This window comes from Nelumbo nucifera, chromosome 4, assembly GCF_055504915.1.
Source record: "Nelumbo nucifera cultivar China Antique chromosome 4, China Antique-T2T, whole genome shotgun sequence".
NCBI lineage: Eukaryota > Viridiplantae > Streptophyta > Magnoliopsida > Proteales > Nelumbonaceae > Nelumbo > Nelumbo nucifera.
In genome coordinates this window covers 43278971-43298439 of record NC_142652.1, presented here as the reverse complement: position 1 = coordinate 43298439, position 19469 = coordinate 43278971, and the positions used below count along the sequence as shown (strand labels likewise).

Genomic DNA, 19469 nt, shown 5'->3' with positions numbered 1-19469 from the left:
CAGGGCCTGAGCCTGAAATATAAGCCCAGGCCTGGGCTGGGCCAGGCTAGGTATTGGGCCTCTGTTACTGTATTTGATATAAAGTTTATATTATAATACATATAATATGATGTAAATATATGTTATAATGTGTATAAATGCCAAAATATTATATATAACATACCTTATAGTTATTTTATAACATTTATACATATAATATATCATAAAATAAAAATAAAAAGAAATATTGCAGGCAGTGCCAGCCCAGCCCCAAAGTCCAGCCTGGCCCATCTCGGGCTCAGGTTTTTGTGTTCAGGCCCATCTCGGCCTGGCCTAGGCTCACATTGGGCTCACAAATTTTCAGGTCAGGCTTGAGCCTAATACCGGCACTGCCTGCAATGTTTCTTTTTATTTTAATTTTATGATATATTATATGTATAAATGTTATAAAATTAGATAAACAATATGTTATATATAATATTTTGGTATTTATGCATATTAAATATATATTTACATCATATTATATGTATTATAATATAAAATTTATATTAAATATAATAGAAAAGGCCCAATGCCTGGCCTGGCGCAGCCCAGGCCCGGGCTTATATTTCATATGAGGAATGAAATACTAGTGGCGACCCGTGTGATGTATGGAAAAAATCCAAATTTCTGTTAATTATATACTCGAAATTAACAATAATAAATTACATAACAAATACAATTAGATGAATTAATTGTCCAAAAAATTATTGTAAAATAATTGTATTTTTAAAGAAAAACTAATAAAAGAATAACTACCTTCTCTTTTCTCCCTCTTTGAAAATAAGAATAGTTAATATGAAAATAAAATAGTAAGAAATGGTAAGAGAGAAATGAAAACAGAAAAATATATTTGCATGAACAGTAAAGTATACATTAATTAAGAATTACAATATGCTAGTGTTAATTTTCTGTTAATTAAAATCAATAATAAATCCAGAAATTAAGAATTATATTATATTAATAATAAATTAATTTAACTAAAATTCCTACAAATTAATTTTAAATACAGTTATATTAAAATTAATGTTAATTACATTTGACCTAACCCACCAATCAGATCCACCAACGTAGATAGCTTCATTGTCCTCACATTAATGTTTTTACTTTTATTTATTAGCAGTACAAATCACCAAAATTACTTTAACTATTTCCAAAATGAAAAAAAAAATACAAAAATAATATAGAAATTACCAAAAACGAATACTATTATATAAATTGTTAAATTAATAATTACCAAAATTAAATCACTTTTCCTAATTTATATTCAAAGTATTCAATCAATTTATATCGATTAAATTTTTAGTAATTTTTGGTTTTATGTTTATTAACCAAATAGTTTACAAATTACTAAAAATAAAATACCGTTATATTAATCATTAAATTAATAACTACCAAAATTAAAGTATTTTTGGTAATTTATGTTCATAGCATTAGATAATTTTTCATAATTTTTACTATTAATTAACAACATTTTTTGGTTTTATATTTATTAACCAAATAATTCACAAATTACCATGACTAAATACCATAATATTAATTATTAAATTAATTAACAGTATTATTGGTACTTTATATTCACAGTATTTAATAAATTTTTGGTTTTATATTTATTAATAAAAAAAATTACCAAAAATAATTAAACAATTAATTAAAACTACAAAAAGTACTTTAAATATTACAAAAATTACCAAAAATCACCCAAAATAATTGAAAATAATTATTATTATATTATTTACCTAAATAATTTCTAATTATTTTTAAATCAATAATATCCAAAAATTATAGCATTTTTATCTATTATAATATTATATAAATTATAATTATATAATAATATATAATATATAATATATAATATATAATATATATTAATAAAATAAGTATTTTTTTAATTTTATTATACTAATTTATTTAATTATTGTATATATAAACAATTGTATATATAGAATTCATATAAAATTAAAATTTTAAGTTTTTTGTCAATATTTTTTTAAATAAATAACTTTAGCCCAATGCACAGTCCAACTTGATCTAAGGCTCGGCCCATAAACCAGCTTGGCCCATGACATGATACGGGCCCGGGCCATGGGCCTGTTGGGATGACTCCCAAATTTTCACTGAAAAGGGTGACACGGTCCACACTTTGTATGGACCACCCACGAGTGAACCCGACACAGCCCACTTTACACCTGTAGTGGCGTCAAAAGCATATCTATAATCAGTACATATAAATATTATTACACAATTTTGTAACGACGCAATTGCAAGAGCATGTAATCAGTTCTCACATTCTACATCGATCAATTGGAGGTTTGGGAGTGACAAGTTTGAAAGAACTAAAATGAACTTTGATGCCCCACTGGTCCCACTGAACAATTCAATTGGCATGCATCAGAAGAAACTTCCTTGACAAATTCATAATATAATAAACAAGATTAAAGCAAAGAGGTTAGAAAGAATAGATTATGATTGAAGGGAACTCAAAACTCATCATTGAATGCTTTAAAAGGGAAAATATGGCCACCATGGTCCATAGGAAATATCATTGAGAATGCAAGCTAAGAATGATGGGTATAGAGATTATAGTAAGATTTAAGATTTAGAGAAGGAAATAAGATGGCCGAGTTTCTTCATAACATGCATGGACCACAAGTTACAACAAGTTAAAATAGAGGTACTCTAGTGAACTCCGAATATGGTGCATGTAAATGAAAAGTGATGAAGGGTGATTTGGCCCGATCTAGCGAGAAAGGGACATGTGGACGCGATCTGATCAAGTGATGGTAGCTCAGCCTGGCAAGTGTAGTTTGCAACATTTGGAGCTCGGGTATTCAGCCGTTTCGGCCCAAGTAGAGGCACCTCGGCATCCAATCCAGTTCGAGACTGAAGAATCGAAGACTAGCTCGAAGCTAATGACGCGAATCGCCACGTAACCGACTCTAAAGGTCTCTCCAACAGATCCTAAGTTACTTGAGATCACGATGAGCTAACAGATCCCGACTTTTCTGAGATCACGATGAGGACTCGTTTCGGCTCCACCAGAGTCGGAGGTTAAACGATAAGCCTTATCTACATAATGCTCATTCGGAAGCGGAACGGACCTTATCTCCATAACCCAGAGATCTTGGAGCTCTTTCGTAAGACCCACGACTACTCCAGTATATAAAGGCAGAACCCTCAAGAAAAAGGTACGCGTGATTATTCTACTCACTAGCACTCAAGCTCTCAAGCATTTACCTCACATTTACAGCATACTGACTTAAGCATCGGAGCGACCTCACCGGGTACCTACCCTGGGTTCTCTGATAGATTGTTTTGCAGACCGATCCAGCTCGCCATCCACCTGGGGTCCGGATCGTCCTCCAGGTAAGAATAGTCAGATCGCACACCATAAAAAAGATATAGATAATAATAGACTATGCAATCAATCACGAATGAATACACCAGTGCTTCATAAACGTGGGATCCATATGGACCTACACGACACATCCCCAACTAAGAAAAAAGAAAGCAAGGATACATAGAGAAACTAGATCACAAGGAGAAGTGAAAAATGAAGGCAACCTGATTTTGATTTCAATCTAATGAAATAAGTAATTCTACACCTTGGCTAATTGTCAACTATCTTGTTAACCGTTGGAGTCTTTGCCCATGAAACCACATCTTAAGGCTTTAACATCTTTTTGTATTTACAGGTGGAACCCAACTACCGGAATTCCCGATTTACCCTCATTGCCAAATCTGGTAACATCAACTTCCACCCTAGTCCTTTTCAGTTTGCCCTTAGCTCTTCTGGACCCTTTTAACAAACATCCCATAAATTGACCAATTGTTGATTCATGAGTTTATATTGATGAAAGAAAACACAAGTTGCAATTTTACTGTATTTGATGGTAAGCAAAGTGATCATAACAAGCAAATAGTTTACAATGTGAGTGCTTTCAGGTTTCAGCTGAAAGCCTGATCCTCGCCCCCACGGGTTGATGATGGGCCAAAAGGAAAAGTTGGGCCCCCCCTCCAACTATGCTGCAACGTGATTGCATTGATACCACATGTGGGTATACGGCCAAATCCACAGTAACAGACTATTGAGATCTTTCAGCTAAGAAGAAGATTGCGTATCTCTAACTTTGATGGACAAACAAAATCTTCACTTTTCTTCTATTTATGTTTATGTTTTTTTGGGCTTCAACTCTTTCTCCAAACAGTTTCGCATAATTTCTTAGGGTTGCAATGAGAGCCTGGGCCCATGATTGCAAAGAAATTCCAACTCATCAAAGACCCAACACTTTATACCAAGTAAAAAATGCAGCGCACGCTTCGTTCCTTGAAACAAATACTATTATACTGCTTGGATACACTAATCCAATACACCCAGGGACCATCATTTAGTAAACATCTCTGATGGTTCAGATTCCGCAACCCATTCAAATACTGTATTCACAATCTTCCTCACCCTCAAAATCCACAATCAATAAACTAAACCACAGTTCTGAGTTCTGTGATTTTGCTTTGATTTCTGAGTGGAATTTCCTCAGTTTTGTTGGTTTTGATTTAGACAAAATGGTGGGCCTATCCTACTAAACTATAAATGAATGCTCTCTCTGTCAAATGTTGCGGCCACTTTGAACAGTGGCCCATTGAAAGAAAGTTGTTAGGACACATTAATATGCACAGTGTAAAACATTGTATTTTATATTTCTAAACCTATATTTACACAGTATATATTTGTATTTACACTCCTTCCAAACTGAGCCTTAATTATAATGGCAAACTCCACATTAATGGAACTGACTGTATTCGATGTTTTTAGACCCTGAAGAATGAAAACTGGGAACCGGTGGGCAAACCGCCTGATTAACCGGTAAAACCGGGACCCATTAGGTTTTTAGTCCGGCCCGAGTATTAGTACAACCTACTTCTTGTTCTACCGAGAAATAGGTTACAGATGTTGAAGTAAGAATCTACTAAGGCAGCTTCACATCTGTAAACTAATCTGACTTATAAATGTTGTTTTTTCATCAAGCACTTTCTTTTTCTGACAGGGCTTAAGGCTTATAAATCAAGTTCTTCTCAGATCTTTGATCAGTCCAGATTTTGACCAACTGTTTCTAATACCAATAAATGGTCAATGAGATATGAGATGGAAATAACTGGGTTACCAAATCAATGTGGTATTCAGCACCATCTCTTTAATGCCCAAGACTACATTTTATCTATTTTATCCAATAAAAAAAGAAAGAAAAATGAGCAAATGGTCAAAGGGTAGGACCCTTTGGGAGAATGACCAATCAGCCCAGATCAGAATTTTATAGCCCTATAGTAGAGGGGGAATGCTTCTTGACCGTGAGTTGATGCCAAATTCACAGGCAGGATGTGGTTTATAGAGGGGAGAGAGTTATACGGGGGGTGCTGGAATTCAGAATTCTGCATCGGATGTATCCATACTTCTCCGTTTTTCTTTTAATTGACATATGGTTCAGATTGCTAATATGACTGGATTGGACCGACCCAATCATATCCACTGATGGGTTGGTCCAATTTAATACTTTGGTGTAACCTGGAACTTAACATAATTCCATATCCATTGGTTAATTAAACTATATATGAAGCATGGATGATGGTGAATTGATGAATATCATCAACATCATATATGATGTGGTAAGCCTCTGACCATCTTGCAATGAGATAAAAGGCTACAGGGGAAAAACCCAGTTGACACCAAGGTTGAAGGACTGGTATTTATTAAAGAATACTAAACAGAAAACTAAGAAAGAGATACTTGTCTAAGGCCTTTCTTTTTCTCTCTCTTTTTCCCCCAGGCTAGCTACATGACAGTTTCTTTTTCTGGGCACTCATGTAAGAGAATGTGATATTGCAATGAATCCAGCATCAAAAACTCCATGACATATGTGGAAGATCTGAGAAGACTGTAAAGAAACAGCTTTTCTTTCCTCCAAACTCCAATTTTCAAAGCTTGCAAATATGAAATAATAGAGAAAAGAATTCACTAATCGGATTTTTTTGCTAGGTAATTATTACGTAGAAAGGTGAGGATAAAGAAAAAGAAGACACTGAAAGAAAAGGAATCCTGAGATCTGTTACGGTTTTTAACTTCTTGTTCACGACTGTTAAAGATTTAAAGTTGGGTCTGATTACTCAGTAACTTCTTTAATGGTATCGGCGCTCATCACACAGTGCAAGTGTATAAATTAACAGATGGAAAGAGATGTGATAAAGCACGTATACCATAAATCAAGCTTGTTGGTGCGATCAAGACTTTCCTTTTGTTTATAATGGTAGATGGGACGATTCACGAGGACACCCCTTAGCTTAATGCCAAGAGTAGGGGTTTGGATTGATGGATGACCAAACTGATTAAATAGTCAGATAAGTACATAATTCTGGATTGAACAAGAAAAGTTTAGTGGAACCTGATTTAATGCCAAAAAAAAAAACCCTGATTTAAATCTTTGCTTGCTTTGTATGAAAGAGAGCTGGAAGTCACTAAAAATTGAATTGTAATTAAGTAATTATACTTGGAAAATGGTCATTGTTTCCAACGGAAAAATAACAATCTGTTTATTACTGTTACCACTAGTTGGTTCATCATTTGTAAATAAATACCTGAAAAAGATGGTTTTCTTCCTTTAATATAACGCCCTTTTATATAAGGGTGTTAATGGACTGGTTTTAGATTGGACCCCGTCCAGTCCAAATTAACACATATTGGATAATATTTATTAGATTGGATTGGACCTGGTGTGTCTGTAATAAATTTATATTGGATTAAACCAATATTTGGTCCGTTAATATAAGATAAGAATATAGGTGTCAGTAGGCCGGGTTTAGGTTGAAACCAATCTAAATCAGAATGAATTTGAACAGATTGGATGGTCCAGACATTAAATTGGACTGATCCAAAATATTCATTGGATTGGATTGGATTGTGTCCATCTATAATGGACTAACATTGGACTGTATTGGATTGGACCAAATCCAGTCCAATTGACACTCCTACTTTTGTTGAATAACTCAAGCTTCTAGTTGCATCCAACTGAAGTCTCACAAAATCCACACAAACTTGTGGAAATATCATCATCACCATCATTATCATCACCCAAGCCTTATCCAAGTATATGCATGGGTCGGTTATGCCTTATCCGATGTCAAAGTTGGTTATGTGAATCCTGTTTCATCATTCTGTTCATTTCAAAAGACATATCCATTATTGAATTATTAGCACTTAAATAATTTCTTACTACTTCGATTCATATCTTTTTTATTTATCGATCCTTATCCCTTCTAGCCCCTTCAACCAGCAATAAATTATTGCTTTTTATGAAAACTTGTGGAATTACCATATCCTCAAAATTTTATACAATTTTGAATTCCCTTTTTTCATTATAGATTATAGAGAATAAGAGAGAAACAAAAAGTTGAGGCTAAAGTTCTTGACAATTTTTACGAAATTCCTTAAGATATTTCCCTTGACATTATGTTTCTCTTGTATTGTCTATCAAACCAAACACAACCCAAAGAACAGGATCCAGAGAAATTATAGGTTTCCTTCTTCTCTTAGGTTTGAAGGGAGGAATTCGGATTAGCTGAATGTTTTAAACGTGTAATAGGCTGTGAAACCAATCCGATACCAGTGATAAAATACATAGGGTCCGAACAGTTATTCTAAAGAGAGATAGGGGTGGTGTTTGAGTCCTTTCCTCCCTAAATTCCATAAGGTTGAGTTTGACAGGAATACAAATACAAATTTGTAGAGTACAAAACCATATATTTTGTATTATTTTGTATGTATTTGCACAATACATAATTGTATTTATACTCTTTCCAAACTGAGTCTAAACATCCATACAAAGCCTGAACAACTGTGAATCCTCATATTGTAAAACGAAGCTCTAAGTTTCATGTGTAACTGATATAATGTGGTAGGGCACGGCAAATTAAAGGGTAAGGGCCTCACAATTCCACCTTGTGAATTGGGTTGCTGGATGCCATATGACGTCCCCAAATCTGCTTAGTACATACTCCTTTTTTGATAGCTAAAGCTATAAAAAAGATGGGGAGAGGACCATTTTTTTTCCAATCCCATAAGTATTGACCCAGTATGGAGCTGACCGGTTAACCCGGCATCTGGCCTTTTGGTGGGCCAGTTTATATATACTTGGATATATACAAGATTTGCATATATAAAAACCGGATGACCCCGGTCACTTTTCTATCAAACTTGTTTGAATTGTTACACATGGTGGACCAAATTGTCTTGTCAAAGTACTTGAGTCATTCACACGGTCTAACCATGGTCGGTCTTACTAGTCGAATTATATATACTGAACTATATGCGTCTTTAGGGGTTGGCCTTGTCAAGTCTGTTCTACCCACACACAAAATGGAAAAATCCAAAAATTAGGTCATTGGCTCTTAGGTATGCCACTCGGGTCGGATTTGGGTACTTAATTTGAATCCTAAAAACAGCCCTCCAACCTAGTCTGTGGATAAAAAGGAAAAGTAGTGAACTGTTGAAGAATGGTGAACTGGTGGGTCGATTATTAAACTTTAAAGCCCTGGAGGAGGCATGGGACGGTGGGGATTTTAGAGGAGAGCTTGGGAGAGAAGGGTGGATGTAGTAGGATAACATGGGCTTGACGTTTGTCTGAGAATCTGTAAAAGAGAAAGTGAAAATGACTCAAAGATGAGGGACTTTGAATCCTTTTATATGTGATGATGATGATGATGATGGTGGTGGTGATAAAACCAAAAAAAGGATTCAGAAGGTGAGGGAGAGGAAAAGAAGTAGGGAATGGCGCCGGTCGGATTGCCTCCTGGTTTTAGATTTCATCCGACCGACGAAGAACTTGTAAATTATTATCTCAAGAGGAAAATCCATGGCCTCAAAATTGAGCTTGATATAATTCCAGAAGTTGATCTTTACAAATGCGAACCATGGGAGTTGGCAGGTTTTGTTTCTCTCTCTCTCTCTCTCTCTGCAAATTATTTTAAAGCCACCATTTTTGGTTTCTATTGTATTTATTTTCTCTTTTGCTTCAAGCCTGAGTTTGTAAATTTCCATTCTGATGATAACTGATTTTTCTCTGAGTTTTACGGGCTGAATCATTTGGTCATGTATATGGGTTTTTGGTCTAATTGCTTGTTTGATTGTTTTCATAGCTGCATAGACCGAAGAAGGGAATCCGAAAGTATTTCGAGCTTGCTTTTCTAATTAAGTAGTAAAATTCACTTAGCTGAGGATTAGCATTGTATCATTGCTGTAGCAGCTCATCTTGATTTGCTTTTACAATTTTACTTCCCTTTTTTTGTTGTAGAAAAATCGTTCTTGCCCAGTAGAGATCCCGAATGGTATTTTTTTGGACCTAGGGACCGCAAATATCCGAATGGATTCAGGACAAACCGAGCAACTCGAGCAGGATACTGGAAATCGACTGGTAAAGATCGCCGGGTTAGTTGCCAGAATCGCCCCATTGGAATGAAGAAAACACTGGTATATTACAGAGGCCGAGCTCCTCAAGGGATCAGGACAGACTGGGTGATGCATGAATATCGCCTTGACGATAAGGAATGCGAAGGCACCTTTGGAATTCAGGTTGTTTGCTTTCTATAGTTATTTGATCAAGTTGGTAACTATGGTGATGGAGATATCAGCAAAATGATCTTCACACTTTAACCAATTTATTGTGTAAGCGAACTTGGGAGATAATTTGATCTTGTTTAGACTATTTTCAGGGTTTAAGGCACAGTTTTTACTGGTTTCTGCCTTTCTGGGTTCAGACTTCCGCAGTTCCTCCAGTCTGTGAGAGTCTGATCCTCACATCAAAGATCAAATGTCTATCTCAGGTCCCTTACACAAATTAAGATTTGGTGCAGACCAGCTTCATCGTTATATTTTTCTTCTCATAATTATCACCATTTCCATCATTGTCATCGATGGATCTCCATTGCTGTTATTGCAATGTTCTGGTTACTTTTTCTTGAGTATTTTCACTGAAGAAGACCTCTCAAGTTGGTGCAATACAAGCAGAGAGCTACGTGGAAAGTGTTAGCCCCAGAAAATTACAGGGGAATATTGCTAAAATGTTATACATTGGTGCCATTATTACACTTCCTCTTCTTCTTCTCCCTCCTCTTTCTTCCCTAGACATTTCCATGGAAAGAAAGCTTTAAGGCTGCTAAATGGGTTTGTATTACAGACCATGAATAACGTAAAAGAGACCCTTTAAATATCAACAGCTTCAAGCCTTGAGCCAAAGGAGGGAGATGATGATGAACGTGGGTTATGCATGACGTGCATGGAAAGTTAGGGCTTTTGCCCTTCTCTCTTTAGTTGCTTTTGTTATATTTTATTTTTGTTTTCTTTTTCTTTTTATCTCAGACCAAACAAATTTGGTTTTGATATTCTTTACTTGCTAGGCGACTGGTGCTTCATCTCCACTGGACAGAGATTGGTTCACTTTGTCTATTCTAGTAAGACAAAAGTATTATCCCATATGGCCTAGACAGGACAAGAGGGTTTAGATTATATTACTAGTTGCTTCAGAATAATTGATTCAGACTAACATAAAGCAACCCATCCATCACTTTCCATGGTGTCGGCAGCTTTTCACTTTATTCCCAAAATACCCCTTCAACCCATTAATTTAATTACAATTCTCCAAAATATCCTATTCTCTTGAAAACATTCAAGATTCAGCTTTCTCACTTTAATCAGTTCAACAACAACCATATCCTACCTACTCATTCATCAAGGTTGCTACTCTCTCTCTCTCTCTCTCTCACTTATACACAAACCCCAATAATGTAAAATGGGTTTAATAATTTTTAAGGTTGGAAGTACAGAAGTGTGAATCTTTACATTGTCATTACTGATATATTTAAGTAAAATTAGATTATTTAAATATAATATTTCTTAATTCTTTTCTTTTTCTTTCTTTTTTTTATCTCAGGATTCTTATGCCTTGTGTCGTGTATTTAAGAAAAATGGTATATGCACTGAAATTGAGGAGCAAGGGCAATGTAGTTTATCATTGGTTGAGAGCACACAGGGCATTATCAATAATGACTATGAAACTATGTCACCAGATGTGCCTATAGGATCGTCACCCTGCATAGAAGATGATGATAAAGACGATGCATGGATGCAATTCATCACGGATGATGCATGGTGCTCCTCCAATTCTACTGTGGCTGGTGAAGACTTGTCCTGTGTTGCATTCACAAATTGAAGATCGAATTTATTGGCTTGTGGGGTGGTGAATTAACATATTGGATATAATTTTGATGTAATAATAATGGACGCTTTCTTAGAAAGTTTGTAAAATTAATCAACTATTATAAACCGAATTGTATGTATAACCTTGAGAAGGTTGTCCTTCGGGGTTTTGTGACAATGTTCAATTTTCAATATGGTTATGTGGGTCTAGTTAATTAGCCCCCCTTATGTGAGCGAGGCTGTTGTGGTGTATTTGTTGAATAATGGTGTAAGAGATACTATTTTTATTTTTTCTCTTTCATTCTATTTTTTTGGTATATATATCAGGACTGAGCTAAAGATCAGAGCAAAGTGTGAGAAATGTGGGTTCAAGTTTCAGAACAGTCGGTCACTTTGTACAAGAAAATGCAAAGGTAGATCTATACATATAGTCTACCCCTCCAAAGACCCCAAATAATTGGGACCAACAATATTGGATTACAGCCATATTGGATATGAGCAAGGTTTAGTTGAAAGCTTTAGCTGTTCAGCCGGCTATATTAAATACATGGGGCCTGCCTCTTTTACAATGGGGCCCATAAATTTATTACTGATGTGAAATCTCATCATTGGTTCCACAGCCCACCGAATAACTAAAGCGTTAAGTTAATCCGAATTGTTATTTAAGTCCACTCCCAAAATAAATAAATGAATTGAAGAATGAATATACTCATGTAAGCAAGGTTTTCATATTAGGCAAAATCTATGTTTGAACATGATAGTAGATAAACCTTGTTAAATGTAAAAATACATTATTTGAAACATGAACTAATAAAAAGTAAATAGGATTTAACGTGATTGATTGAGATCTTGATTTAACATGTATTCAATACTAATGAGTTGAATGTTTTTAGACTAACTTTTTGATGACTTGATTCAAATATGTTTTATAGGTTTAGAGTAAAATTTCCATTTCTAATTAGTCAATTCAACTCACTAAGTCTATAGCAAATTACTTTTGTGCTAAAATACAAAATTTTATTAAAAGAAAAATGGGGAGAGAAAAGGAGATAGGCCACTATACCAAAGAAATCAAGAGGCAAGAGCCACTACAACTTAACACCTAAAGATGAAATCCAGCCCACCAAAAAACAAGCCCAGACCATAGAAACCAAATGCCAAAAAAGAAAAAAAAAAGGTAAAATATAAAAACCCCTCCTAAAGTTTTTGACAATCATAAAAACCTTCTCTTTAATTTCATTTTAATAAATATCTCTCTTAAATTTTTAAAAAACTTGACAAAAACCTCCCTTCTGTCACTGATCCAGACGGAAAACGTTTGATTAATGCATCAGTTTTTATTTAATATAAACTAGAAACACAATAAGTAAAACACTTCAGGAGAATCATAAAATTTGGACCTCCCCTGTAGTTTCTAGTATATATTAAATTAAAAAAAAAAACAGCCTCATAAGATTTGGACCAGATAGAAAATCAGAAAAGCTCACTAGGTTACAGTTTTACTGGTTCAAGCTGTAATCCATCAATTCAATAACCAGGAGCTAAAAAGGTCACGGCCTCACGGAGTCACTATTTCACTGGTTCAACCATCCGGTTCGGTCCGACTCTGGCAACGCTAGTTGCTGGTGTGTCATTTAATGGGTATTAGGTTTTATTTTGATAAGCAGGTAAGGTATCACGTTAAGATCTCATCAATGTCATCTTAGGTTTTCTTTCTATGCTTCCTTAACTCATTGCAGAAAATCCAACAACATTTACAAACTAGGCTCCCCTTCCATTAAAAGTATTGTCCACTCCTGTATCCCTTCTCTCTCCATCCATCTGCTGCGACAGACCACAAATAAAGTGTATACCGTGGACAAAGCTTCATTGCGGCGCTTCAGCACTGCTGAGTCCTGAAAGCTTCAGCAGCAGGTCCGTACTCCAGAGACCTTACCCATTCTGAAAGCAATCTCCACCACCATTGTTCGTTGGGAGAACCCACTTCACAGTATTTAGTTGATCTCCTCTTTTCTTGGGAGAATCCACTTCACAGGAGAGAGAATCGGCAAAGCTTGGGAGGGTTTTCCTGAACACCCCAGTTGTTCTGAAACCTCTTTTCTTACAGCTTTCTATCCCCGGGTTCGCATCTGTAAATGCCTTCTATACTACCATTGTCTATGCTATCTCCATCTAAATGGAGAACTGGTTCCTCTTGTAATAATGTGATTCAACTTTTGTGTTGCCATGTTCATTCACTGCTAGTTCATCCTTTTAGTGCTATTCAAATTAAGGAATGCTGAAACTGCTATTTGCATGTTCCTGTGTCAAACCCACCTAGGTTCTAGAATTTAATGTGTTTTAAAGGCTAAGTAATTCAGTGCTTGATAATTGTAAATAGTGAGGCATTATCTCTTAGAATTACTGCTATATGAAGCTTCTATGACAGTGGAAAGGAGCTAAAATTCATTTGGATAGCATGCATGTGATTGCATTTTTTCTTTAAAATTCTGTGCATGAGTGTTTGATAAGTTTGAATTTTATTTCCTTTTCCTTCTGTAGACCAAGAAGGAAGAAAAGAATATATATTGGACAACTATACAAACCAAATTACTCATTGCTTTCTTCCTTATTATTGGACATATAAATTTAACCCAAATTGCTCATTCCAATAAACTAATTCAGTGAATATTACAAACTTAATACTTTTGAAATATAACACGATGTAATTACAACTTTAAGGACTAAGTTATAATATGATGAAGCCCCAAAATCATAACTGGACTAATTTCTTAATCAGAGACTCATTTAAAATACTTCCTTCTCTAGAGTTAGCAAAACAACAGTAAGGGAATGCATGTGCTTATAATATTAATTTTTCTTCTCTAATTCTTTTGTGGATGCTTATTTCACTAGTTTGAATTTGATATTTCTTTGTTTTTGTAGATCAAGCAGACAGAAAGACACTAAAAGAACATAGAACACTTAACAAAACGCAGATATTGAATTCAAATCATTGGGTATATAAATTAAAGAATTGCATTTCTTCCAAATAAAGCATACAACCAACACTATCAGACCTCCCAAGTGTTTCACTTGAAAGGTTAAATCTTCCTATGAACTAATTCAGTGAACAATACAAACTTATTAGCTTACTTAGACTCCCACTGTTAAAAAATCTAATAAATGCCCTTCCGATATGGTACAATTGGTAAATGTAATATGGAGTTACATTTAAGGGCTAAGTCATAATGTGGTGAACCCCAAAAGCATAGAGAGCCACAACAATGGTAAGGAAGGGGAAATTCTTAACCAGAAACACATTGGAGATAATTCCTTCTCTAAAGTTGGCAAACCATATGCTATTCTTCTTATCACTCCATTCAACTCTTGCTAGTTTCTTCAACTTCCTGACTGGAGTGGAGCAACCACCCTCTCTTTCCTCCATAATTGCCTTGTCAGAACTAGAGAACTGATCCTGCAAATTCACATTCTGTGAATGTTCTCCAAGATAAATGCACGATGTCAGCAGAAATGCAGTCATATGGACAACTGCGTTCATGGTTTCACTCATTAGCCATGATATTCTTGATGGCTTTACTGAGTTCTTGATCCCCTTAAACTTGTCAGTCACAAATGCCTTGAATTTTCTAAAAAAGGAACTTCCACTATGATGTCTGACTGCAATATTCTCTCTTTCTATGTAGAAGTTATGTGTCATTACCGGATTAATGTGAACCTCAATGGTCTTCGAGGGCTCAATTTTGTGAAAGAATGTATCGGCGACTTGACGATTTGAGACAAACATTCCATGATTCACTTCAACTTTCTCATAGACTTCAAAGGTTGGGGTATCAGAAAAGTCTTCCATGTCTCCATCTTGTGAGAAGATTACGTTTGGATCATTGTTGATGAATCCAAGAGATATACCGTTTGTCTCAGTGTCGTTGAAGTCATCGAAGTTGTTGTTCTCATTGATATCTCCTGCAGTAGTCTAACTTATCATCAATGAATAATAAGAGAAAGACTATTCTTAAACAACAATGAGAGACACAGGCATATGCAAGCACAAAGGCAAGGTGATTAATGAAACTCACCCTTTATTTCTTCTTGAGCACCTCTTTGTTGAAAATTTGTAATATCTTCTATGGGGACAGTCCTGTGTTGATTCAACATGCTCTGCTGCAAGACATGGATTTTAATAGAAGAAAAAGAATCTAAAGTGAGCTTTGTATTAATTAAACTGATAGATACAGAATTCGTTTCATTTGTTGCAGTAATCTTAGAAGCTAGTGAACAAAACCCAACTCAGCTTTGAGTTTGGTTTTGTTAGTTACAAGTTTCAGAAAACGAGTTTTCAAGATATGTATTCTAGTCTTTGAATACTGAAACATTTGGTATTTTCCTTTGAAAAGATGATCGAAAGTGTAACTCAAAAATTTCATCTTACCTTCTCTAGATCCTTGTTGGACATTCCAACTCCTCTCAAATTCTCAACTATCCTCCCAGGCTTGAATTCATCCTCCAAGTTGTCCATGTCTATAAACCTTGCTGGTTCTAATCCCCATGATTTGTCTACAGATCTAGAGGAACCAACTGCATCAACTTGACGAAATTGTGTCCCTCCAGCTCTCTCTATTTCTGCTATAGAAGCAAATTCATCCACACTAGCATAGTTTCCTGGCCAGGGGACCTGAAAATTAGAGTCATTTACGAGTTCCTGAGAGGCACTAGCAACCGAAAGGATCTCCTGCAATATATCGGAGCCATTTGTGTTGTTCTGGAAGGAACCCGTCAGTGGAAATTTAGAATCTGTGAAGTCAACCTGAGGAAAGTCTTCCACCTCCAATGGAGGCAATGTGAACCGATGCTGCAACCTCGCACACTCTAGTGCAATGTCAACCTGTATACAAATTAAAGATGAGTGGATGAGATGGCTAAGGATAAAAATATTGAATGATTTAAAGTAAAAACTAGTAACAAAAAGAGCCAATATCATAAAGCTTTGAAGATCTTTTACCTTTGATGGAAGGTAGGGAATGCTTCCATTGTTTGGAAATGCTGGGAGTGTGGAGCTAAATGCTTCTTCTGCCAGGAACTGCATCCAGCTCCCATCTCTCTGTCCATTCATATCAAATGAAGACCCTTGAATTGTGTCTGGTGAGCCTGTTTCTGATGGGAATGGAAAACCAGAGCTCTCCAGGTCATCTATTCTTCCCTCAGAAGATTGTTCTAGTGTAGAAGATTGATCATTACACATCATTTGATATTGGTTATAGAAAGGAGCTCGGTACTGTTCTTCGAACTTAGGGCCTGGTGCAGTCTTCTTAAACACACGACAAAGAGCGTAGGCATCCTGAAAATGTATCAAACAACACCACCCATTTGGCTAATGAGAGAGAGAGAGAGAGAGAGAGAGCATATATAATAGTAATACCACCAGTAATTAAGAAGAAGATGAAGAGTATATATGAGAAAAAGAAGATAAAATGAGATGGATGGAGTAGTTCAAACCTGCAGTCCAGAGGCAGTTTCACATTCTCTCTCGTCAAGCCTGTACTCATGCATGACCCAATCCGTTCGAGCACCATGAGGTGCTCGTCCTCTATAATAGACCAGGGTCTTCTTCATTCCCACAGCGCGCATCTGGGAGTTCACCTTTCTGTCTTTTCCGGTGGCCTTCCAGTACCCAGCTTGAGTTGCTCGATTCGTCCTCGATCCGTTGGGGTACTTTCTATCTCGAGGGCTAAAGAAATACCACTCAAGATCTTTGCTTGGTAAGAACGACTTCTCTGTAACGATGATCATAACAACAAAGGGAGTTAATGGAAATGCAAAATCATTGTGGTGTTGTTATTAAGGGTAAAAGAAATTCTTCATGGAAATGGATGGAGAATGGTGATGATGGCTTAAACTTGAATAAAACAAACGTAAAGCACAGTTGATACAAGCGAAAACTAATTCAAACAAAAGGTTTCTATGCATCAATTAATGGAGTTTATCGGGGTAATATATTAATCTATTCTCGTTGAACATTTGACGTTATAATGTGTCTCACATTATTTTATAATCATTAGCATGTTGATGTTGTTAAATATGTTGATATGAGTTTAGTGTTGCTAAAAATATCACAAAAACTTTTGAGGATTCTCCTCCTTCTTGTCTAGAAAGAAGATTTAGAATAGAACCTAAATAGGGCCTATGTCCTTTATTACTAACAAATTAATAATTAATAGATAAAATCTGCAAGCCCTAGATGTACTTAGAGCATGAAAGCAACATGCTGTGAGGAATACATCTCTCTCGAAGACCATGACTACTTTATTTTGCTGCTTTTTGACTTGTTTCTCTGCCCCTACTAATTCCATATATCTTTGGGCCCAGTAAATATTATTAAGCTTTTTTGTGAAAGGAAAAGATGGAGGGATCATGCCCAATCTATCAATCTCTTGAGCAAATATCCTTTCCTAGCTTCTACTACTTAATATATATATATATACATATTTGACATATTTCAATCAACACAAAAGTTGTTGCAATGCCAACCCCAAAAGAAAATGATAACAATAAGGGGATAAAAAACAAGGCAAGGAAAGTGGTGTTCACATGAAAATAAGAAGGCATTTTAAGAGATGCTTTTCAAATTCATTCACCTTTGAGTGAAGGTCCTTAACAAACTTTATAGCAATTTCTTTCCTTTCAATTGGATTTCATGAATTTAAGAAACCCAGTAATATTAGTTAACTTTGATTCTATCTAGCTCTAAATATATATAAAGCTACATTTTACTTGGCCAAGCTGAGAATTTTCTTTTTCTTTCTTTTTTTTTTTTTTGGGTAAAGATGGGCAACTTGGACCCATGATATTTCCATTGGAAGGGTTGAATCAAACCCATGACCTTTAACTACAAGACCTTATTTAGAAAGCTCATATTTTCTTAAATTTCTAGGCCAATTTCTTATAAGGAGAAGTTTCCTATCTGGATCATCCTTCCCTTAAAATCATTGTAACTTTTGTTTAATATAAGCCCTTAATTGTGGTGGTGTTTATGATGTTTTCACTATTATGTATTAGCACTGTTATTCTTTTTATACCATGCAAAACTAAGCTTGCACATCTTCATGGTTACTATTTATACGATTAAACTGATGATGAGTATGATATTGAAAAGACCTGCAGTTTCGTCCAAAGAGAGAGAGATATATATACCTGGTAAATCCCAAGGTTCACATTTGTAGAGGTCGACTTCGGGGATAATCTCCAGTTCAATCTTCCGGCCATTGATCTTTCTCTTGAGATAGTAGGCGACAAGTTCCTCGTCGGTGGGATGGAATCGGAAACCAGGAGGCAGAGTCACAGGTGCCATTTCTTTGATTTTGGGCCTTCTTCTGTTCTTCCAAACTCAACAACAAAAAAACACCAGCCTCCAAAAGGAAAAAAACACAAGGAGACCAGACTTGGGAGACCACCAACTGTACAGCCTACAATTAATATACAACACCTGAAACACCCATCAATGAATCAAATTAGAGAAAGGAAAACCAATGAAAGAAGCATCAAGATAGAGAGATAGAACAGTGTTTAGAGCGAGAGAGAGAGAGAGAACCTTGGTAGAAGAAGGTCCAAAGAGTGGAAATGAGAAGATGAGGATTGAGGGAAAGGTCCAATTCTGCAAATGATCAGAGAGGATTGGGGGAGAGGAAGAGAGGTGGTGGGTGCTATTTGAGGCTTTGATATAAAGACAAAAAGAGGAGGAAAGAAAGGAGGTTGCCACCCCTTCCCTTTAACTTTTTATTTGTTTTTTCCGTCACTTTGATGCTCGTTATCGTTCCCTTCAAGGCTCTCTCTCTCTCTCTCTAGAGAGGACAGAGAAGAGGGAAGACTGAAGAGAGATTATCCCATTCTTAGCTTCTTGTCTTTTGTAGGAACCCTTATCCACGTGGCTCGATCCTATTCGATGCATTGCGCCCTTTACAAGAAAGAACAGTCATATGGGACAAAACAGTTGCCGATAACGAATGTCTGCGGCATTCGGAGACAGAATGTTCTTTTCACACGCTCGGATCGTCCCGTAGGGCCGTAGCATCCATCGCTAATCGCCTCGGTTTCCGAATTCAGATTTCGCTTTCCAAAAATATCCTCCAACTTAAAAGATAATTACCAAGTATTAAGTATGAATGTATGATTAGTTTTGATCACCCACTCTAGTCATTATTAGTCAATGGGCTTCAAC

General features: G+C 35.9%; 2 protein-coding genes across 3 annotated transcripts; one reads left to right on the top strand and one right to left on the bottom strand.

Moving 5' to 3' along the window:
• The first annotated feature begins 8708 nt into the window (after positions 1-8708).
• Positions 8709-11435, top strand: LOC104606950 (NAC domain-containing protein 54). The gene is made up of 3 exons (XM_010272397.3): positions 8709-8990; positions 9357-9634; positions 10992-11435. Exons 1-3 carry the CDS (start codon positions 8834-8836, stop codon positions 11268-11270), a joined length of 714 nt encoding a protein of 237 aa, XP_010270699.1. The 5' UTR covers positions 8709-8833; the 3' UTR covers positions 11271-11435.
• A 2817-nt stretch (positions 11436-14252) lies between these two features.
• On the bottom strand, positions 14253-18995 carry NAC028 (NAC domain containing protein 28). 2 transcript variants are annotated; one of them, XM_088902865.1, is made up of 7 exons: positions 18843-18995; positions 18446-18737; positions 16751-17028; positions 16257-16592; positions 15687-16139; positions 15334-15415; positions 14253-15220 (listed from the first exon to the last, which is right to left on the bottom strand). In XM_088902865.1, exons 2-7 carry the CDS (start codon positions 18600-18602, stop codon positions 14478-14480), a joined length of 2049 nt encoding a protein of 682 aa, XP_088758991.1. In that variant the 5' UTR covers positions 18603-18737; positions 18843-18995; the 3' UTR covers positions 14253-14477. The 2 variants fall into 2 exon arrangements, with proteins under 2 accessions (XP_088758991.1, XP_010270697.1); XM_010272395.3 differs by having other exon boundaries at positions 15334-15418; positions 18843-18994.
• Between the last annotated feature and the right edge of the window lie 474 nt (positions 18996-19469).

Bases quoted from the DNA above. Each gene is read 5' to 3' on its own strand.
- NAC028 (XM_010272395.3), bottom strand. From the start codon at position 18,602: ATGGCACCTGTGACTCTGCCTCCTGGTTTCCGATTCCATCCCACCGAC. The intron at 17,029-18,445 runs GTATATATATCT...TCATCGTTACAG, and splicing joins TGAACCTTGGGATTTACCAG to AGAAGTCGTTCTTACCAAGC. The intron at 16,140-16,256 runs GTAAAAGATCTT...ATTTGTATACAG, and splicing joins TTCCCTACCTTCCATCAAAG to GTTGACATTGCACTAGAGTG.
- LOC104606950 (XM_010272397.3), top strand. From the start codon at position 8,834: ATGGCGCCGGTCGGATTGCCTCCTGGTTTTAGATTTCATCCGACCGAC. The intron at 8,991-9,356 runs GTTTTGTTTCTC...TTTTTGTTGTAG, and splicing joins CGAACCATGGGAGTTGGCAG to AAAAATCGTTCTTGCCCAGT. The intron at 9,635-10,991 runs GTTGTTTGCTTT...TTTTTATCTCAG, and splicing joins AAGGCACCTTTGGAATTCAG to GATTCTTATGCCTTGTGTCG.